Source organism: Oxyura jamaicensis, chromosome 4 (assembly GCF_011077185.1).
Source record: "Oxyura jamaicensis isolate SHBP4307 breed ruddy duck chromosome 4, BPBGC_Ojam_1.0, whole genome shotgun sequence".
Classification (NCBI taxonomy): Eukaryota; Metazoa; Chordata; class Aves; order Anseriformes; family Anatidae; genus Oxyura; species Oxyura jamaicensis.
The window spans coordinates 8115666-8138696 of NC_048896.1; the positions used below are offsets into that span (position 1 = coordinate 8115666).

Consider the following 23031-nt stretch of genomic DNA (forward strand, 5'->3'; position numbering starts at 1 on the left):
CTGGCACACACACTGGATGGGCTGGGTGCATCTCACAAGAACCTACTGTGCGATTCTGAAGCATGGTTTTGTGCATCAAGGCTGGAATCAGCTATGTTTATAAAGAGGGGGGAAAGAAAAAAGAAGTGGAAGAGCTGTTGCCAACGGTGTATTTCTGTTTTCTGCTGCCTGCCTGCGTGTGGTGCCGCCCTGAACCAGTGAGCACCCCGGGGGGTGCGTGCCAGTGGGTCTGGGCAGCGCAGGAGGAAAGGGGCTGGAAGTGTCACGGGAAAATATTGTTAGGAATGAAAAATATTCCAGTTCATGTAACAGTGTTTGTGGCAGAATCCGTTTGTGTTAAAAGCTGCTTTTTTGGCAAATACCCTGAATCTTTATGGAAAAAAACAAACAGGCATTTTTTTGGCTTTGTTTGCCTTCCTGATGGGGAATTTGAGGAAAAAATGAGAAGTCTTACAAAGAAAGTAACTGTCTCGAAGCCAGATCTCTTCTATTTACTGTTCCTTGTGCCTGAGGTTTCAGTAATTCTGTGTATTTGCTGTTCCCAATGGATTCTTTTTTTTTTTCCTTCCCCATTTAATTGCATAAAATCATACTCAGTAGTGAGTTTTTTTTTAAGGGTGGTGGGGATGTGTTACCTCTTTAAGATCTGCTGGACAATTTTGTTGAATTATGAAGTCTGATTACTAACTGTACACAGCTTTTTAATGGGTTTTATCATGACTATCTATTCTTGCCTTTTAGCGTACCCAGTATTACCAGCTGAAAGTGTCTGGCTTTCTAGTTGTTCTTACTGGCCGGTGGAGGGACAGGGCTGCTGCCTGTCTCAGTAGTCCTGGAGACAGGTCTCCTGCGTGCTGTGTGCCTTGTCTTCCTCGCCTGAGGAGCTTTTGTTTGTTTTTTTTCCATCACAAATTGCCCATTGTGTAACACATCTCTCATAAGGCACGTATGCAGAGACGCATTATGAAAACTATTTCATGTCTAAAGAATTCAGTGATGATAAGGAGAATTTGCATTTCCCAGGTTCTCACTCAGCAAAGTGAAGTGGGGTTTTTTGGTTTTGTTTTTTAATTAAGAAACAACTCTTGGTTTTCATTGAATGTTTCTGTCTTAGCAAGAGCCAGAGAGAATCCTCTAGTTAACCAGAGCTATTTTGCTCCCCAGGCTTGCTTAAATAATAAGTTTAATTATGTAGTTTTTTTTTTATTATTATTCTCCTTGACTTATTTGTATATTCAGGTCTTTGTGTGGTTTCTCTCCCTTTTGATGTTTGCAGAAATGCATTATCTTCATCTGTCTGGTTTATGTTTGGTGTGTCACTAATTGACTCAATATCCTGTTTGTGGAAATGAAAGTACTCTATCACAGCAGAGCTTTCCAAGGTGTAAAACCCTGCAATGCTCAGGCCACCTTGCTGGAGACGAAGTCACTGTGGAAACAAAATCACAGTGGCATTTTTCCTCAGGTATACAGGCTTTTGACTTGGAGCTGACTTGTGGGGCTGCAGATGGCATTTGTGTGGGGTGCTGGAGGCCTGCAGGTGCAGCTTTTGGTGGCCTCCATAGGTGCATCTGGACCTCACTCTTGCCCCAAGGCAGAGCCCGACAGGGTTAACCGGTGATACTTTGGAGGCAGCTGAGGAGACAGGCAGGCTTTCCTCTTGTTTTGGGTTGAAGAGCTGCATTGGTAGCCTGGGATGCCCTGAAATCACTTACATTGGCCTCAGTGGCAGTGGTGGCCCAGGCTTGTTTGTTCAGGGACGTGGCCATGTCATCAACTGGAAGACTAGCACTACTGTCACAATTTGGACTCAAATGGGTAGAGGGCAAGGGACTACTTTGTGTCCTAAGTTGCTCTTTCCAGAACAGAATTAAGGCTTCTAATGTGCATTTGGCTTAATGTACACACGCACGCACACACGCACGCACGCACACACGCACGCACACACGCACACACACAAAAAATCTCTCTTGTTCTTTTCGGTCCCTGACCCTCTTGCCAGTAAATTTGTGAACCTGAAGCTGTCAACAAAGCAAAATGGAAAAATAAAAGCCAGACAGACCTTGGTTGTGTGTGATATTTTAAGTAACTGTAGGTACACACGATGGAAATAATTAGGGTTATTTGTTGTGCTGAACAGAGGTATGTCACTGAGGTATTGTGTGCGCTGGCATTCCCCATGCCTGCAAGATGGATTAGCAGCTGAGTTAACAGATGCAGTAAAGCTTGACCGAAAATAGTTCACTGTTGTTAAGCTTAGGTGAAAGGGCTTTCGTTTGGGTATCAAAGAGAGTATTTTGACTACTTGACAAGTTTGCAAAAAATCATTTCAATATTATAAGCTTTCTCTGTGAGTCTGGGGAATTTTTCTGTGCCATTAGAGTAATCAGCAAAAAGCGGAAACACACATTGATTAATAACCTAAGTGGAAGCGCATGGGAAACAAGTGGCTTTAATATTAATAAGGCAAATAAACCATTTATATAAAATGGTTGCTAATTGAGTGGGATGTTAAATACACTGCACGGTGGCATACGCTGCCAAATTTCTGTACTTCCATAACATGGCTATGTGTGAGCATGTCTTCTGAGTTTAAAAACTGCCGGGTGGCTGGAAGAAGAGGTGCGGGTTGGGGCTGGAAGAAGGGGTGGACAAACTGCTGTGGTGGCTGGATGGAGCGCAGGGCTTCTGGGGCTGTGAAAGGGCTGGCACCTGGCCCGAGGGTGATACTGGCTGCAGATCTGGCTGCAGACCTCCACGGCGAGGATCTGGGTTTGGGTTTGCTTCTTCTGGTGCCTTTTGGGTTTCAAATCCCAGCAATAATTGCAAAAGGAGAAGAAAGGATGGTGACCTTTAGGATGTGATGGTGACCTTTAGGATGGGAAGCAATTCACATCAGAAATGGGGCATGTCATTTTCTGTCTGATGGTGAGAAATATGGGTAGGTGGCTGCATGCAGCACTTCTGGTGGAAGCGAGCAGGCTACATTTGAAATTGTGGTAGCACCATGTGCTCAGGAGCATCACGGCAGATGTGGTCTGAATGTCCCAGCCTGGTCTGATGCGCTGTGACCAGAGGGTACTGGCAGCACTGCATCATCTGCAGGATTAGAGCTCAAACTTGTAATTCCACTGCCCATGGTGGATGCGCTGCCTCTGTTAGCAGGATCTTAGTGCTGTTTTACATCTCTTCCTTCCTGGCACGCGACCATCTCTGCAGGAGTATTCTCCCTAGGAAAATAAACACGAGTGCTGCAGCAGCACTGCTTTAAAGCAAGCGGCGAAGTCTGACCAAGAGTTGGAAAAGGAAAGCTCGGATAAGAGCCATCAACTACAAATTCAAGTTTGCTGCTTACGCTAGGCAACATGCATGCCTTGAAGCATTGTGCATATGTGAGGCAGTCTGGGAGGATTCTCTACAGCTGCTTTGGGTGTGTGGTATACCCCAGAGCAGGATTTTTTTTTTCCTCTCCCTTTGGTATTTGCAACTTAACATCTTTTTACCTGCAGATATTTCAGTGCCAAGCCACTATGTGTTTTTGTAGCGCTTTTCATTAGTGAGTATCTAAAAGCAACATAGGCAGTGACCAGGGTGACCTAGCCGTGCCGTGCCGTATGGGGCCGTGCCGTATGGGGCCGTGCCCACGGCAAGCAGGCATTATGGCACCACTGCAGCAGGCAGGTGAGAGCTCCTGGGCTGTTTCTGCACCCCCAGCTCCTTTTATAGCCAGGAAAACTGGGAAGCCTCTGGTATTTGGGGTATTTTAGAAGTGACTGAGTTGGGTGAACGGTTCGATAGCCTTGTCTTTCTCAATGACTCTGCCGGAGTCGATTGCATGCTCACACTTTATTCTTCTCGTCTCTCGTTAATGTGGGGCTGGAGCAACGGAGCCGTGCTCAGGGGTGATGCTAGTGTTTCTTGTCATCCTTGTTGGGGGTTTTGCAAAGCCTCAGTAGCATGTCAATTATATATGATGGGTGGAAGCCTAATATTCTGTGATAATTAGAACGTAAGTCTAGTGTGAAATCGGATTAGAGTCCTGCATTACAGTCCGGGATTCCTTTTGTAGTTGGTTCAGAGGAAGTCATAAAGCTCTCTTAAAGATGACACGAGCTGATGTGTACTAGAGGGCAGAGGCAGGGTGCGAGGCTGAGGTGGTGGTGGCCCTGCTCGCCCCTCTCCCGGGGCAGCATTTGTTCCCATGTGCAGAAACGGGCTGTGGTAAGCTGGGCTGCTGGAGCACTGGGCGGCGAAGTCCAAGAGTAACATCTCTGCCCATAAAGTGCTTTTGTCTTGTCCGCTGAGCCGCAAAGAAGGAACAGACTGTGCGCAGGAGAGTTTTCAAGAAATAATACCCCCTGCCTCCCTGTTAACTGCTCCTGAAAGTTTAGCTGTTTTTGCAGCCAGATGTATTTGAAGTATGTACTTGGTCAAGGCAATGAGAAGCAGGGTGGGAATGGCATGTTAGCCTGGAAGTCCAGAAACAACATTTTGAAAAGGTCTTGGAAAATTGTTTGGTGAAGGGAATTGCTTTTCAGGATAATGGAGCCCCTGAGTTTGCACTGCTCGCTTACTCATTCGATGAAAACATGTTTTCCAGTGCTTTGCAAAATAGTTACTTGATTTGGAAGAAACTCCATGTGCTTAGTGTCTGCTAAATGTGGCATTTCTGTAATGGCTTAAATCATAAGTTTATAAGATTACCTTTCTGAGTACATTTCCTTAGATTTGCAGATGGTAACACTGTGTACCATTGCATTTCTATGTTTAACCTCACCACCTCCATTCCCCAGAGGTATGCTGTTAACTAGCCAAGGAGCAAAATTCTGTAATCATTTTGGTCTATCGCTTCTCTCTATATAGAATGTAATTCTCTCTATGTTACATCTAATATAAAATAGAGAGAAGGTTTTGCTGCAACAGGCCATGGAAAAGATCTGTGGCAAGTAAGTCCTTGAGAAGTTGCAGGTATGGCGTACACATGCAGTAGATATTTCAAGTAGTTCTCTGCTACTTAAGCTTTTTTTGCCATGCAGCCCCTGATGTGGTGATTGCAAACCCTGCCAAACGAATCAATAAAAAGCATAACTTGAAAGGAAGCTGTGGCAGAGTTATATTTTGCTGTGCTCATATGGTGATAAATTACAAAAGCAGCAGCGTCTTTAGCAATCAACAGTAGATGAAGAGTTGCCTTGTATGGGCATTGTTTGATGAGTTTTAACTTGAGAAATAATTATTGCCGAATGTGTCCTTGACAATGAGCACACACAATGAGTGTTCTTTATACAATGTACATAAACATTGGATATCTGCTTAAGTGGACCTAAACACTCGTATTTTTCACTCCTTTTTCTTAGAGGAGTCCTTGCGGCCTGCAGGAACAGCTGGGAGCGCTGTCTTCACCCTGAGGTCCAGGTTGCTGTGTGCTGGGTGGCGAAGCGTGCCTGTGCTCGTGTGGAGCGCTGGCAGCGGTTGCTTGCCCTCAAGTGAGGGGTACAGAGGTGCTAAGGACAACCCCGCAGGAAAGCAGGAGCTTCAATTGATTTCCCATTGGTATCTTCCACTGTGGCACAGGAAGCTGTAATAAAAGCAGCCCACAGTCCTAAACTTTTGGGTTTTTACCACTGGGTAATACAGTGCATCCTCCCCTGCATTAGCACTTAGTAGCAGGAGCTCCTCAGCTCCAGACAGAGCTAATTCTTGATCACAAGCCAAGACCACATAGTGCTGACATGACTGAGAAATATCTTCCATAATTAGATTGCTTGGTCATTCATTTTTGAAAGACTGAGTTGCAGTTTGGAGCATAATTTCTTAATGCTCAACCAAATAGTAAATCAAGCTTGCACAGATCCTGTCAGTAGTGTTTTCCTTGCTTGGCTTTGCAGTGTGTACCGAAGAAGCACTGTGCAAATCTGATCAAAGAAAGACAACTTTGCTTTGTAATGTTAGCTCCTGATCCAGTACTCTGAAATATAAAACAATATAATGTAATGAGGCATCATCAAATAGGCGGGATTCTAACTTCAGTTTGGTAGTGTAAATAGATACAAAACTGTTCCTTGTAATTATGAGATATGTTGGGCTTTTTATTCTTTTTTTAATCAATAAATAAATAGGAGTAGTTGTTAGAGATGGCTGCTGAGGGGATCCCAAGGCATCTGTGGACAACTACAGAGTGTCTGTGAAATGTAACAAGGAAAAGAAACCCTGCTGTCAGTAGGCTTGAGTTTGCCAAGTAGGGTAGAGGTGTACCCCTCCAGCACAAAATAAAATAGGAGTATGTAAATTGTAATCACCAAAGAAAGGAATCCTTAATGAAAATGGTACTGAAATAATGAAGTGCATTTCAGGTAAGGTATTTCCAACATAGTCCCCCTCCATCGGAAATTTAGGAAGAGTTTCAAGAGTTCTGAAATTAAATTATTTTGACACGTCAAAACAAGCCGTGGCTGTAGCAGCAATTATCATTTCCCTGCTATTTATGTGTTTTCTGTTGTGTCAGAGAGGCTTAGTTCTCTATTGGAATCGGAGCAAAGGGATGCAAAAAGAAATAGCGTGGCTTTGCCTGGGGAATTTTGTGGTTTTTAAATGTTTGCTAGTGAGGCAGGTTTGTTAGAGAGGTGTTGGGCTCCCGCTGGCTTTGCATGATGCTGTTGAGTTGCCAGCTGGTGCTGGCTGCAGTGTTTACAACCTGTGCCTGTAAATCACCAAGGTGGATTTGGTGGGCTGGATCTACAAATCCTGGGTGCACCTCTTCCTTCATGCTAAATGGCTGATCAAGCTGAGCACGACCATGGGTGCTGGAAGCAGTGCCATTGGGCTCTGCGTGCCCAGGCTCAGCTTGTGACCGCCTCACCGCCTCTCTCTTCAACACGTTGTGCTTGCCACAGGAGGTGATCCTGGGAGGAAAAGGAGTGTGCAAAAGGGAAGGAAAAAAATGTCTGTAAGGAGATAGTAAGTTTTTTTTTCTTTGTTTTCTGAAGGCTGTCTCAGCAGGGCTGTTTCCTGTAACAGTCTTAGAGATTTCCATAATTCACAAGCCGCTGACAGTCCTGTGCAGTAAATTAGTTGTGGCAGAATTATCGGTTGGTCAAGGTTTCTCTGTAATGCCAGAGAAAACAAACAAACCCTGTAGTGCAAAAGGAAAATAGGTTTAGGAGAAGAGGTTCTTGGGATGAAGTGTATGTGTCTGTGTAAATAATATGTATAAGTTTTTGGTTGGTTGGTTTTGTTTTTAAAAGGGCCATAAGCCTCTGAAAGGAGAGAGGCTAATGTTTTTAGGCAAGAAAGTCATGCAAAGTGAACTGGAGGTTCAATAGCTGGGCAGATCATGCAGCTGTGGGACCAGGTGCTTGCACTAGGCTGGTAGAGGATCAACCGCATGTGTTGGTCTTGGGCTTTTGTTTTGCTCAGTACCAATATTGCTCTCATTTCTCTACAAACACTTTTAATGCTTTAGCAGGTCAAGTAGTTATATGGTTCACAGGCTGTTGTGAAGAGATTTTCTGGGAAGCGGGTTGCCGAGTTCCCTGCAGCTCTTGGGGTGAGTCTTGGTGAGCCTTGGCAGTGCTGGAGGTTGCTGCTGGCTTTCAAGGTGCGAGCAAGTAGAGAGTAGACTTCTCCTCTCCATCCCCTTCCGTGGGCTGAAGGTTAGGGCTTGGCAGCAGGGTGTGAAACTGGGAGGGATCGCGGCAGCTTGCTTGTAGGTGGTGTCTTCTGAAATACTATCTGACTTGGAAGTAGGAGCTGCTCATCTTAACTGCTTGTTTTGGTCATTATCTTTCAAGGTGAAGGAAGAAAATTGTTTGAATTCTCCAAAACAAACACCCAGTTTCACCCAAGCTGATGACAGAAAGCTGTAAAATTAAAAGTTGGAAATGTAGAGCCTTCTGATTAGTAGTTGCATAAAACAAATTTATTTTGATATGAGTGATAACTGTGATTCTGAGAAAGAATCCAGCGATAACTGGAGGCGGGGATGAAGAATAAATGGTCTATCTATGCAAAAAGGACCTCTGTCATTGATACTGTATTATGAATTAACTGAGTGAATTGAAAGTAATTACAGTACTCAGCAGAAACTTCATGGAAGATACAGTGTAGACAGGTCAAATTGCTGGTTCTTCAGATTATACTGTGCAAGATGAGTATCTCTTCATTCAGTTTATTAACTGCATAAATAAGAGGACACTTCTTAATGTTCTTGCAGGATGATAAGTCATGCTATTTATATGTGTTGCTATAAAGCTCTTTTGCAGAATTAAGTTCTGATGTGCCAGAGCCTAACAGGAGCATCTCAAGAAGAGATGATGCGGCTGTGGGGCCTTGCGAGCTGAACTTTTTGCATTGCATAGGGAATTCTTCTAACTTGGGATATTTGCTTCTCTGCTTTTCAGGTGACCACTTGAAAGTCTGCTCGCAAGCCTACACATGCTGCTCTCAAGAAATGGAAGAGAAGTACAGTCAACAGAGTAAACACGACTTCAGAAATGCTGTTGTAGAGCTTAGCAATCACTTACAAACAATGTTTAGTTCCCGATACAAGAAGTTTGATGGTAAGTGCAGAGACCTTGAACTTGATCTCCTTTGCATAAAATTAAAAAAAAAAAAATTAATCCCATTCTGTTGTTCTGTATGCAATTGTTCTCTGCCTCCCCCTTTGCTGGAGAAGTTCATGACTCATGATGGTGAGGGCAGACTATGGCTTGTTTTGCAATCTCATGTGAGAGTAATATTTGCTGATTATGGTTGTTTGTTTCCTAAAGAGAGATTTCTCTGATTATTCTTTCGAAAAACTGTTTTGCTGTTAGATTGCAGTTAGTTTTATTTGTATATCCTCGCAGAGCATGTAATTGTAATGTGCACATCTCACAGCTCTGATCCACGAAAATGCTGATCTTCCTCAGTCTGTTATGAACCAACATGATTTGTGGCCATCTCACTTAGCCTTTAGGGCTAAGTAAAGCAGCAAGTAAATACAGAGGTGTCTTTGCACAGAGGCTGAAGGTTCAACTGTGATGCAGGGTCAGAAGCAAAATGAACCAAGTCTCAGCCGAGTTCCCAATGCTCAAGTGACACCAGCTACTGACTGATAAGCAAATGTCTGGTCTCAGCATTGCCTTCAGATCAGCAATGCTGAGGCACAGGAGGGCTGCACTCTCCCCTTACCTTGATGGAAGAAACTACTTTTGCAAGTAGCTGCCACATACCTGTGCCAATGTCCTGTATTCACTGTATGCCCCAGCAGCTCCTTAACAGGGATGGAGTAGTAGGGTGTCAGGCTCCTGCCTGGGCTGTCTTTGTTGGCTGCAACAATGAGCTGATACCTAGTTAGATGTGGAAATATCTGGTTAGATAGGTGGGCTGGGTTGCCAAGACATGTGTTGTGCCCATACAGCTTTATTTCCATTTGGTAGTAGAGGGTGATTCCACTGCATAGTTCCTCTGGACTTGTTCTCCCTTGTTCAGTCACTAAAAAATCCATGTTGAACCAATACCCTGAAGTTTGTGTCTTGAACCTACCAGGGACATCCTCTGCTTCTGCAGCAGGTAGCAGACCCTTTCTTTCAAAGGATGTTGGCACTTGGATGAACAAAAAAGTAAAAAAAAAGTCCCTGGGTGTGAAAATGCAGTGAGTCAAAGTGAAATTATGCAATCATGTTGATAGCATCTAAATCTATCAGATAAATATTTCCCTCTTAACTTCTGTTGTCTCTACCTGCTGGTACACCAAAGGGGTGATAGAGAGAGAACTAAAGTGTCTAGACTTGCAAGCTTATTAAATGCAGAACAAGACACTTAATGAAATCCAGCCCATAGATAAGCCCTTTCAAAGAGGCCAGAGGAACAGCATCTGCTTCACCTTAGATGAATGACAAGGCTGCTTAAAATGCTGCATTGAAAACAAAGAGCGTGCCCGGTTCACTGTATTAGCATCTCTGACGTGGTGCAGACGTATTGTTAGGTGTGTCTGCTTGTTTTTATGGTGAGAGATGGCTGCAGGGCTGCATGATGGCAGGAGGGTGTAAGGCTAAGCTGGATAATTCTCAAAGCATAATGCTTCAAAATGGGGGAGATTTTGGTAGGGAGCCCTGCAAAGCTGTTCTGTTCGTGCTATGTGGTTCTTCTGTCAGCACCTCTCAGCATGCCTGCTGCTGGTCTCAACACTGTGGCTCCTCTGATCCCTGGGAGTCCTTGAAAGGCAAATTTGGAAGGGGATGCTGTGATCCTGTTCCTGGAAGCTAGATTTGCTGTACCCAGCCTGTCCCTGAAGCGTGTTTCTCTGCCCTTTATGAAACTAATGAAGGAAAACTAGCAACCTCCTCAGCTTGTCCCAAAGCCTAATGGCCCATCTTTGAGCATTTGATAATATCAGATCTAAATCTTCATTTGCTGTAGACAAAGCTGATTTAGGGATTTTTTAATATTACCTGGGGTGGAAGAAGAGATTAACTGATTACCATCCTCCATCATTTACGTCTTGGAAGACTTTTAATCATGACTGCTTCCCTCCCACTGACCGAGTCACCTGGAGGCTGAATGTACTCAGTTCCCAGGAGCAATGTTGGTGGTGGCTGAGAAGCCTCCCTTGGAGGTTCTCAGATTCTGTGCAAAAAAATGGCAAGTTTTTGGAATGCTGTGCTTAGACTGCTTTGGTGTTTTTGCATGTCTGTTTTAAAAGAGCTTCCTAAGGACTGATGGGCTGTTTGAGGTGGTTGTTTCCTCAGTCCAGTCCCTATGCTTGGTCAACTGGTCAGGTGTGTTCTGATTTTTCCTTGCATGCTTGGTTTCTCCCTCTCATGTCCTTGGGGAGGGGCATTCCTTTTCCTGTTTCTGGACCAATATTACAGTTTTCAAACACTTCTCTGAGTTTGGTCTGGTTTTTCTGCCCCTAGGATGTGGCCCTTTATGGGCTCTGCAAGGGTCCCTTTATTCCTTTATCCAAGTGGTTAATGATAGCCTTGGGTAGAGTGGAGGCTGGGAGACTGCTGGGACACTGCTTTAAGATGTCCTTCCAGTTTGATGCCCCTGATGATTGTATTTTGGGTGTAACTTTGCATTTTGGTGCACTCCAAACATTAATTCAGTCAAAGTAAACTGGGAAGTTGAAGTAACTGGAAAGAGGAAGTGGAATGGGACATGAATCCAATTTGAGGTGCCTTGACAGTTACTTTGATGTAACGGGTCCGGCCTAGAGGAGAGGGAGATGGTCAAGACCCATGTGTCTGTCCTGACCTCTGGGGATAAGATTTGAAAAGTACATGATCCCTCCCAAAGCTTTTCCTCTGCATGGGCCCTTGCTTTGATTTTAGCATTTGGAGCTCTTTAGGGCTACCTCATTAGCAGTAGCCAAATCCATTGAAATGAAAGTAAAGCTGACAGAAAATCAGCCATGCATCTTCCTGCTTAACAAGAAATCATCTAAGCTGTGTGGCTAGACTGAACAGGCAAGATGAGTTATTGTGGAGACCTGAATTCCCTTGATTTCACTGGTCTCCCAGCAAGTGGAACAACTCCTCTTGCAAGGCAACATCATGGGTGCTTTGGCGACAGCACTTGCAGCTCTCTCGCAGCAAGAAGCAACTGTGACCTCCAGCTCTCTGGCAATCTGTGGTGTGGGTTCCCTGGCTGCTAATCTCTTAGCCTTGACGCTCAGGTCTGAGAGGAGGGGCAAATCCGTGCTGCCTCCTTTATGTGCTTGACCTTTGCAGCAGTTGCCAATGTAGAAGGACAGTTGAAGTGGCAGCACGTCCTTTGGATGGAGGCTGTAAGGCCTTGTGGCTGTTGGAGTTTTTGCATCAGCTGTTGCTCAAGCTCTGCGTGCTTTCCTAACAGTTGCCAGAAGACCTCTGGTCTGACACCAAAGCCACACAGTTTGGCAGTGGATTATCTTCTCTTAATCAGGAATATCAAACAAATTTCTGATTATCAGTCCTCACATGGCTGACCAGAAGTCACTTCAGCTCCTAATGCATAATTGTACAGCATCAGATCCTTCTGTGCGTGTTTGGTTTGCAGACACTGGGAGAAGACCAAAGCTTTAGAGTCCAGTATCTTGTATATCCTGTCTAAATATTTTCTTACAGTACAGTTCTGTATGCTCCCAGGGTTCTCTCCTGTTGTAATTCGGATCGCTAGCCCAATCCCAGTCTAGCAGCAAAGTATATATTTTCAGCAGGGACATGCATTTTTAATAATATATATACATGCACACACACACGTATATACTTTAGGTATTGTTGGATTCTCTGTTGGTAGATGTTTTTAAGGTGAAGATATGCTGGTTTTTTTTCCTGGCATTTGTGATCTCAGATGGATGTTTATAGGCTTCACTGAGAAATAAATGGGTCAGATTCTCTGGCTGTATAAGCATCTCCCTGCAGGACGATGACAGTCGCAGGATGTGGGAGGGGTGGCCAGGTGTGGTGCCTGTCCTGGGCTGCCATGAAGCTGTGCAGCTGTGACCACATCTGCCACAGAAGGCAGGGCTTTAAAAAAAAAAAACAAACAAAAAAACAAACTGGGGGGGAATGTTTAAAATCTCTTTTGCCTCGTCTCTTCTTTGCCAGTCAGTGTCCCTGCCCTTCCCCCTCCTAAGGTTTAATAATGTTAAAAGGATTAATGGTGACATTAAGACTGTGTAAATACTCAGTCCCTTTTATTAAACTTGAGCTTTCATCTCCATTGCCCTTTCAGGCTGAAGTTTTCCATGCTGGGGGCTGTGCTAGGAGAGCAGCGGTTTGGGGAAGATGAGGTGAATGCCAGAGCAGAAATTGCTCAGCTGTTTGGAGGAATTGGAGCAGGGACAGGAAGCAGCAGATAACTCTTCTTCAGCATTTCCGCTATCCTGTTGCTACTGAGATAAAATGTTCTTTGGCTGCTTTTTTTTTTTCCCTTCTTTAATTAAAGACACCCACTGAATCTCTCAGGAGACGTAACTGTTGTGCCAGGCCTGTTCTAGGGAGAAGTGATGTTTTGTAGGCTTACTGTGATTGAACAGTGAATGAGGGGAAGGCAAATCCCCAAAACCCCATGAGCAGCGGGTCTGGTAAATAACTGCTGTGGTGGGGTGAGTCTGTGAAGTGCTGGCTGTTTTGTTGTTGCCACTGCATTTAAGAAGCTGTTTCATTTAAACCAAGTCTCGTACCTTTCTTCTGTGAGCTCTGGGTTTAGGGAAGGCAAGCAAGCTTTTGCTTCCCATGTTGTGTAGGAGTATTATGCACCCATAAGGCGGCAAACAGTGGGCTGGGCCGACGGTAGGTTTGGTGCTCACTGTGCCCAAGTAACAGGAGGATTTGTACAGAACTGCTCAGCCCCAGCCAGCAGCTGGGAAGCTATTAAATGTTGAGTGTCCCCTTTCTGCTCCTCTCTTCCCTGCTCCCCTCTGACTTTTCCATTAACATCTAAGATGGAACAAATATGAAAGTGTAAAGCGAAACCCCTGCGGGAAATGAGTGGGAAGAAAGAGAATCTGAGCAGGAGCTGGGCAGTGGCCCCCAAGGGGTGTGTGGGGCCATGGTGCACCCCCTTGGGGATAGGCAGAGGGGCTGGAGGGGCCCCTGTAATACAGCACGCCACAGGTTGGGTCCTGTGGGGGTTATTTCTTTGGGGCTGGCTGTGGGTCAGTGTGTTTAGGTGTTCTGTAGGTTTTGAGAAAGGGGAGTGGAACATCGCCCCCCGGAAGAGGTGGTTTCTGGTTGAATCTGGGGAAAAAAATAACCTCTAATCTAATTTCTTTATTTAGATATTGTTTGGATAACCCTTGGCTTCCCAGCTGCTGTCTCCAGGTCAGAGTTGGCTGGGAGGTACGCTGGGACCTCTGGGAGTTTAGCTGCATTCAACCCCAAATTCTTGATTCCTCACTTGGAGGATATAAAGGGAAGGCTGAAACAGTGGGTGCTTTGTGCTGACCCTCCTGTGGGCTGGATGCAACCTGCCTGCTAACTCAGTGGTCCTGATAGAGAGCAGGAGCATAGGTGAGCTGGGGAGAGACCAGAGCAGCTCCTGCTGGTCCATCGCCTCCTCACAGATGATGTGCAGTGTTCGTGTGGCTTCACGTTGTGCTGTGTGGTGGGTACAGCATGTGTGCAGGCGGGGTGCTGCAGGAGAGCCGTCCTCTGTCCTGAGGGAAGAGGGGAGGCTTTCCCTTTGTAGTGGCCTTTCTTCACTCTAATCTGTCTTAGTGGTCTCCTTCCCACTGTTCCAGAGGGCACGGAGGCAAATGGTGAAAGATGAACCCTGCGGGTGTCCAGTTCCTATAGTTAGAATTTGGCAGACAATCAGGACGCTCCGCCTTACCAAAATAACTGCCCTGTTGGGACCTTAATGTCTTGTTAACTCTTTTACTGGAAGCTGCCTGCAAGAGCAGAGAACTGGGGCTTCACCCTGCTCATGTGCCAGCACCCCTCGTGTTGCGGGACCCGCTGGCCTCATCCTGGTTCTGGTGCAATGATCTCTGCAGAAGGCTGCTCCCAGGAGTCGTGGTGTAGCAGGACTTTCACAGAGGGAGACCGGAGATGTAGTGGACCTTTAACGCTTCTTGTGCAAGAACCATGTGGTTTTTGTGTTGTTGAATAAATCTGCTTGGTGGAGAGAGCTCTACCATTGCAACCTTTCCTCTGGCAAATGCTCTGGTGATGACTGCATTGTTAACGTACGAGTAACACAGCAGTGTTGTCTATCTGCTGCCACTCACATCTAGGCAAAGGCACAGCCTCATTCTTGCCTCTGCAGAAAAGGATGGCACCAAACCTCACACGCCAACCAGGGCAGAGAGTTGTGGGAAGACTCCTCATGTTTTGCAGTAGAAGCAGCTGCCTCCTGCTGGGAGCCAGTCCTTCAGGCTTGGTTTTGGACCTGTGCTTGTCTGGGATAGGGGTGGAGTGATTTAGGAGAAAGGGGGAGGGAGCAACCACCAACACAGTTTCTTTAAAATGTCCCATTTGAGGCCTTTTTTTGCCCTTTCCCACTCACTCCAACAATAATGAAACAAATTGTCTGCCTTCTCTGCTCTCTGTACAGTGGAAGTTTGTTTATTCTTTCTTTTCTTTTAACTGGCTTCTCTCCATCTGGAGGCCTTTAAAAAGGTACAAAACCCCTGTGATTTTTCCTCTCCTTTATTGAGAAGGGCAATGCTCATCTAGCAGTGAGGGGGACCAGACCTCTCTCTGGAGAGGCTCAGAAGGGTGATGAGGTCAAAGCATCCCTGGGGGGAGGACATCTCAAGGGGGGAGGAGTCTCCTGCCCCGTGGAGGTATGCAGAGGATGAGGTTTTTCTGAGTGAAGAGTTCAGCAATGGGCAAAGCCACTTTCTGTGGGCTTAGAGGGATCAAATAGTCTTCTGCCATCTCTGTCCAAGGAGTTCTGCTGTTGAGATCTCAGGTGAACTGCTCTTACCCCTTTGTTTTTTCAGAAAACAAAGATTGGGCAGCACACTTCATACTTGGATACAGGAAATGTGTCTGGTGCTCTCTGGTTCCTAATTGCTGTCAACCAGTCAACGAGCTATTGTTTGTCTGTTTAAAATTAACTCTCTTTTCCTCCTCCTGCACTAAGAAATCACCTAGTGTATGTGCAGGCTCTGATTGCTGGTGTAGTCTTGGGAGCTGCTCCCCTGGATGCAGACGGAGATGGTTGTGCTTTGGGTTCTTGGGGTGGGCTTGAGAGTGGGATATCCTGCTGGTACAGGGCTGACTTGTTCTGCTGCTTTATCAGTGTTCAGTGGACTGTGTCTTCAGTGTCTTAGCATCCAGCTGTTTGCATGCCGGATGGATAAGAGCGGTGGCCCTGGCCGGAAGAGTTCATATTGCAAATAGGACATGAGGGGATCTGAGGTTATGGCAGCAAGAAAGCTGTCAACGTCATTTAGAGGCACAGGTCCTCTTCAAGATCTTCAACAGCAGTTGAAAGAAGGGAGGCTTGGAAAAAAAAAAGACATATGAGATACCTTTCCCAGCCTTCCAGAAGACTCCTTTGAAATGGGGTATGTGGGAAGCAACTTGAAGGGGCTTGCTTTAAAATTTTTCATCTGACTTTTTCTGTGCTGGGGTGGAAGTTGGTGTTCTGGTACTGAATGTATGTGGGTCAGCAGGCTAAAGCAGCTGGGAAGCGATAGATGTGTTTGCATCAGTGAGACTGGGGATTGGGTGCGGTGAAGTTTAGTCGTGGGGAGACTGCAGAGCGGTGGAGGGAAGAAAAAGCAAGAGGGGAGAAGAAGCGACAAGGAGGTGTGCTGGAGAAGATGACTGAGCCATGGTCACAAGGGAGATGCGAGCTGAGGATGAAGGACGTGCTGTTGGAGGAGCAGGCAGTGGGAGAAGCCCGCCGTAGCTGACCCAGAGCAGGACGCGTAAGCAGGGAAGGTTTCTGGAAATGGGAGCGAGCAGGCTGCGAAGCCGGGGTTTGTCCTGTGGGATGGACCGAGAGGGAACCAAGGGCATTTCTGATAGTGTTGCTTTCCTAATTCTTAGGATGGCTGTGAGGTGGAACAGAATGTGTTGTGCTGTTATTTGCTGCCTGAATCACAGATGTCAGTGGTTTTTTTTTTCCTCCCTTCTTTGTTGCTTCTTATTCCTTTAAGGAGCTTGGTCACTGTGTGACAGCACTTCTCTTGGGCTGTATGTTAGCTCCTTTGATTTCCTGAAGTACAGATAATGATCTCGGGCCCACCAGAAGCAAGAAGTTCTAGGAATCCTGTTTTCTGAACTTTTTTTTTCCTCCTCCTTAGGGGGTTACGGGCTAATTGTTGCTTTTGTCTTGAAACCTTTCAATAATTAAGCAAAGTTTTGGGAGATTTTCTAGTGCCTCCCAGCTCTCTAAGGTTCGCATGTCAGGGCTGTTGCTGTGACACTGGCATGATTTAAGCCTGTATTTCTTCAAACTATGCGGAAGAGTTCTTCCCATGTCAGTAAGTGCTAACACATGTTTGAAAACAGGACAGAGAAACAGCTTGTGGATTTGCCCTGCCCTTCCTGAGTTCATATTCAATAAATGTGTTAACACTATGTATTCATCGGTTTCTCAACACTTCTGGAAAAAGGTTGTTAAGCTATGGTTTGTTTTTCCCTGGTGGAAATTACAAATGTGGTATATGCAATAAAGGAAGTGAAGGAATATTAAAAGTAATGAGGCACATTTAGGAAAAAAAAAAATCTTTTTCCTTTGGAGTAGGTGGCGTAGCTATGGATGGCTTCAACTTTGAGGTGAAAAGAGCTGTGGAACATTTGTGCCTTTTCCTCTGAATCCATTCTATCTGTCTGGCTTGGATTCTGTTCGCGTAGTAGGAGCAGCTGCGGGTTGGACTTTGCATCCACAGATGCAAAGTCTGTGAGGGTGTGGGGATGGGCACGGTGCTGGCCCCTCATGGTGCAGCCTTTGGGGACGTGGCTCAAACAGGGACATTGAGCTGGGAATCCATCTTGCTGTGGTGTGCTTTTTATGGGTAAACCCTCACAGGAAAATATAATTAATCTCTTCAGCGGCAGTGTTCTCCTGTATACACTAGGAAGTGTAATTGTCTATACAGACAAGCAAATTAAAGGTTTCGGTAAGACAGACGGTCCTTAATTAATCATAATCTGGACAACATATTAAAAGTATACCTGAAAAGCTGGGTGGCAAATTATCTGAAACTAATTAATTGTGCCCGTAAAAATGCAGTGTATTCCCTCTGTGTGCTTGAGTCTAGTTTTGTTTGTTTTTAAGGTGTGTTGATTAACTGCATGTCTACCTGGTATCGGTTTGCATAGCTAATTTGGAAACCTTGAATAGAATATCTCTATGGCCAGTTGAAAACATGGCTATAAAATAAGCAAAGCCGCTGCATGGGAAATTTAGCACGTCCTAAGACTGTTGGGAACGGAAAGGTGCAGCGTAGATCTGGCCTTCATTTGGAAAGACCCAAGTATACCCTAACACGGCAAACAAACAGGCATCTGTGGAGGGGGCATTAGCTTAACGGACTCGGATGAAACTGCCTTTTTTTGCACTGCAGTTAAGGTTTTCTCCTCAATGAAACGTGGGCTTTTTGGTGCTGAGCCCCCGTTCACTCATGCTTGTACTCTTTGCAGTTACTGGAAGAGGAAGTGTTTCTCAAGCAGAATGTCATGCCTCTCCATAAAGAGGTTTCATTTGAAAAATAAACATGTTTCATCCCTGACGATGAAGAAATTTAAGGCAAAACTTCACACTGTAGGATGATTGGCTGTGGGTTCAGCCTGGAGGGCTCACCCTTTGGGGCACAGCTGCCTCAGAGGGCACAAGGTCCTGCCAGGGGTTGGGAGGCGGCTTGGGCTGGGTAGTCCTGCTGCTTCTGCCTTCATCACCAGCATTTGTTAGGAAATGCCAGAGCTGGCTTTGGGTGAAGTGGAATGCACCTCCTTGATGTGCTTCTCTAATCTCCAGGAGCTGTCATTGATTTAGGTAGAGCTGTACCCTACAGCAGAGGGCTTTCCCATCAAAAGCCCTCTAATATGAAAATCCATCCTTAATATATCTGAAAACATTAGCACGAGGAATAGGAAAATGTTGTGTCTGTTCTTAAGAAGAGGATATTTTCAGATGAGACCTATGAATCCAAGATTAAAAGAGTCCAAGGAAGTGGATTTATTGTCTGTAGGTGGAATTTGCCCTGTGCTTTGCAGTGGGTGGAGCAATCGTGTTTTTTCAAATAGCTAATGTATCCGCACTTTGGAAGAGAGATTGTTTTGAATTATTCTGGAGGTGGAAGCACCTTCGGGAGGTGCAGCATTCTCCTGTGCTGGGTTACTGGCAGGGCTGGTCTGCCCTCAAGCTGCAAACAGGTAATACATCTTATTACCTGAAAAAAGGAAATTGCCAAGTAACTATGGTTAAGTTTTCTTATTGTGGAAAAATCTTCTATGGGGAGGGGTTTGTTTAAAAGCAGGGATTTCTTTTACTCCAGGACTCTTATTACAGAAATACCACACATCTCACGTCCAGTCTTTCTTACTGTTCCATGACATCTCTAGGTTTTCCCTGAATGTTTTCATTGAAATTCTATGGTGAAATTCAAATGTGTTAAAAGAATAAACAGAGCCCAGAGCTGTAGATTGCCTGACTGCAGATTACATCCTTTTCTGTCTCTAGAAGTCAACTGCATTAGAAATGTCATCTTCCTCTGAGCATCGAAGTCCATAGGGTCCAGAGGATTTATTTACAAATTTCAAAGTTTTTTCTTTTTATTAGGAAAGGTTTTCTGGCTTGGTATCCTGCAGGGCAACTCAGCTGCATTTTGTGGATGGCAGCACTGGTACCCTCGTAGAGGGACGGCATGGCTGAGCCCTGCTTCCTTCCTCTGGGGCACCTTCCTGAGCTGCAAGATAGTTTTGCATCAGCGGGGCTCAGCTGAGATGGGCAAAGTAGTAAAATGTGCAAGCAGAAATAAACTTACAAGCAGTATGTTAGGTGCTGGGAAGGCAGCACTGAGAATTCTTAGGGAGGTGACAGCTCATTATACACCTCCTCATAGTTTGCAGTGTTCAGTAAAGTCATGAATAGCACCGATACCAAATACAGAGTGATCAGCAGAGGTGGCTCATAAGTGGGTTTTCAGGAACACTGCTTGCAGAGGATTCCTGCTTAAAGTGACCTCTGTTCCTGTAATAATTCTGCATTAGTAAGAGCTCCACAGATGCTGTCCCTTAATTTTATGCAGCTCCGTCTTTCATGGGTTGGACCAGAGCTGTTGGACCCACCTGAATGTGGTGCCACTGTCTGTCCTTCCCAGTGTCTTGTCTGTCTGTCCAGCAGACCCAGCCTGTGCCCTAGTCCTGCCAGTGCATGCCTGTGACCTGCATCTGTAAAGATTTAACCACAGCAAAGTGGCAATCTTCTCCGTGTAACTCAGACAACTCTCCACGCTCCTACTAGCTAGGAGACCGGGAAGATGGGACATGTGAGATTTCCTTGAAAACCATGTTGATGCTCCTGCATATCAGTTTGTGAAACCCTTCCTGATTTTGTGTGCTCCTTGATTTTTGCCTGTTTGTTAGAGGCCTCCCCGCCCCTTGGTCTGTGCGTTTAAGCAAGATAACTGGTAGGCAAATGAGAGCCTGATATCTCTCAGGATAGCAGAGTCTCAGAGAGCACCGGCAAAGTATGATTTGTCGTCTGTGAAAAATGTTTGCGTTTGACAGCTTTTCACAGGAAGCCTGTCAGAGTGATAATTTAATGAGTACAGATTGCTTGCAACACAGCTGTAAAACGTGCTTTTACAGTGCTGTAAAATAAGCAACTGAGTCCTTTGTGTGTTTGCTTTGTTTGAGAACAAGTCAACTTCTAATACAAATGAAAGGTGGTCATTTATTTTACCCAGCAAACAGTCAAGATGTAAGAGAGGAACCTGCCATTTTTCTTCTTGTGGTGGCAAGGTTAATGCTGGGTTACACTGGCGTTTGCTAATCAGCTTGTTTCTGTGGAGGGGAGAATTAATACCTAATAAGAGGGAGTGAATTACTAGACAGTTTAGCATTTAAGTCATAAAAAGGACTTTTGGACTTTCCTCTCTTCACTGCAGATGTCTTTGCCCATGGTTTGTGTAGAGAAAAGTTTGATGTTCCTTTGTGCCAAAGCTGATTTATTTAAGATAGAAGACAGAAACTGAGGCTGCAGACTTGATATGTGCCAACAGCCAGAGTAAAACGTGTATCTACCATTTAATCCCTGCTGCTGACCAAGTTAAGAGTGCTAACGCGATGACTGTGCGTTGCACTACACGTTGTGCACGTCCCGCTGTTATGTCTGTCCCCGCTTGCTGGTGTGGGGTTCACCCTTAGCCATAGTGCCATGCTCGATGTCTGTCTTCTGGCTTCTCAACCTCTCATTCCACCCCAAGAGCCTCCCCATGCCCAGTGAGGCCTCACGCAGCCAAGCCACCCATGCCAGTCCCAGGGTGCCCCAGATGGCACAGTCTGGGATGTGCTGAGGATGCTGAGGGGAAGCTTTGCAGGGCAGGAAGGTGAATGCCAGCTCTGCGTTGCAAACACGGAGGCTCTTCTGTCCTCTTCCCCTTCTGAGCCGGGGAGTGGCACCTGAATGTGTGTTTTCTGACTACAAAAATGGTTTCTGGTGCTCAAGCCAGAAACAGCTTTGCACGTAGATGGTACCTCCTTCAGCAGTGCTGTGCTGGGGTTTTAGACATGACTGGTTCTGGTGGGAAGCTTTCATTTCCTGTATTTACCTTCCTTTTAAGCAAGTAAAAGCTGCTGTCTGGAAGACTGCAGGTGCACAGATATTAACAGCTAATTAGTGTTCTTGTTTTAGGATAATTAATGAACATACCTGGTTCTAGCCTAAATTAAAATTTGCAAAGAGATCTAAAGCCTGGATCAGTTTATTCAACTTTCTGTTTGGATTGTAACCAATAAAATAAGTCTAGGCAGGAGAATGGATTGGTTATGGTGAAATGGATGTATCAAGATTATAACTTTCCTGGCTTAAAACATTACTTTGGGTTCCTTTCGACTGGCAGTTGAAAATCTTTAATAGATTTCACATCAATATAATTTCAAAATATAATTCTTGCTGAAGAGTTTCGCTGATGCATCTGCCAGCTCTTGTGCCTGGTACAAAAGTGTTTAAATATACAACTTATTTGGTGATATTAAAAGGTCTGAGCAAAGGAAGGAAGTGAGCCTTCACAATGATTAAGTGAATTAGAAATTAATATACACCAAGCTAATCTCTATAGTATAAACTCAACAGAAAAAAATCTTCCTGGAGAGGAAATGCCAGTCATGGGAACGAAAGTGGAGGTTCCTGCTGATATTGGACAGAGGACGTGTCGGGTGTTTGAAATCAATCTCTTCTTCCCTGGATCATTTCTCTTGTGCTCCTAAGAGGCTGCATTATATACAGCTATGTCAACCACCAAGCCCCATGACTTTGTTCATCAGGAACTCGAAGAATGTTTCAGTTTTTCCAGAAAATGTTTTCTGTGTTAGTCTTTGTTTGTACTGGAGCACTTTAAAGACTAAAATCTGAACTTCAGCATACTTTAATACGTTTTAACAAGGTTTAAATTCACACCGCGCCAGAATATATTACCTCTTCCTTCTAACGACTTCTGTCTCTAAACATTACTCCTTTGAGGATTTAAAAAAAAATTACAGAGGCATGTTTTATTAAAAAATATTTATTGAATATGAGTTACGAAAAAGCGAAGTCAGAATCCTCAGTCACGAGTGGCATGCATAAAATAACCGGTTCCCTCATCCCTGCAATGTGGGGCAGTGGCACAGCTGCACCCTGGGTGCCGGGAGCACACGGGTGAGCACCAGGCACCCGCACTGCATGATTTTTGTTTGCCTGGGGGAGTTTTGCAGATCCTGTTGGGTAGGCAGAGAAAACCCCAGCTGTGAGGAGTGTGTGCTGGTCACCAGAGTGATGGAAGTCCCTGTGGCACTTACCCTTGGTCTCCTTAGCTCCTTTCCATGCTCATATAAAGTCGAGTTTTGTTACAAAATGGCCCAAATGAATTTGATTTTGATGGACCCCTCCCCTATTTTTTCATTTTATTTTAACTCATCTATGTTGCATATCCAAGGTGAAGACTATCCAGTACGGCGATTTTTCATCAGATCTACCTAAATGCAATTTTTTTTTTTTTATTTGTACTGTTGCTACTTACATGGGAGCAGGATTTCTTTCAGTTTGTGCTGGTGTGGGTCAGCTTATTCTGTGTCCAAATTACCTTGGTGGTACCTGCACCTCTGTCTGTCAGAAACAAAGCATTTTCCCCAAGAGTCGAGGCTTTGGCAGCCCTGACTTGGTGGGGAATATTATTTAAATTGACCTTGCCAGATGTCGTTGGCTCAACTCACTACCAGCGTCAGAGGTGCGTGTGGCACTGCCAAGAGGCAGCGATGGTGTTTCAGCAGTGTCTGTTCGCTGGCACCGGTCTGTCTGGTGCTCTCGGACAGTGAACCGAAGCTGGGGTTTGCTTTTTGAAAGCCATGAAACCCCAAGGCCCCCGACCATTTTCTGTCATCTGAAAAATCCCTTGGCCTT

The 23031-nt window shown here is 45.2% G+C and overlaps 1 protein-coding gene across 1 annotated transcript in view; it reads left to right on the top strand.

Annotated features, from left to right (window-relative positions):
* GPC4 (glypican 4) overlaps positions 1-23031 on the top strand; it is a 69221-nt gene that overhangs the window by 21254 nt on the left and 24936 nt on the right. Inside the window, exon 2 of the mRNA XM_035324584.1 lies at positions 8400-8558. Coding sequence (XP_035180475.1) covers positions 8400-8558 — 159 coding nt within the window. The remainder of the gene's footprint in view (positions 1-8399; positions 8559-23031) is intronic.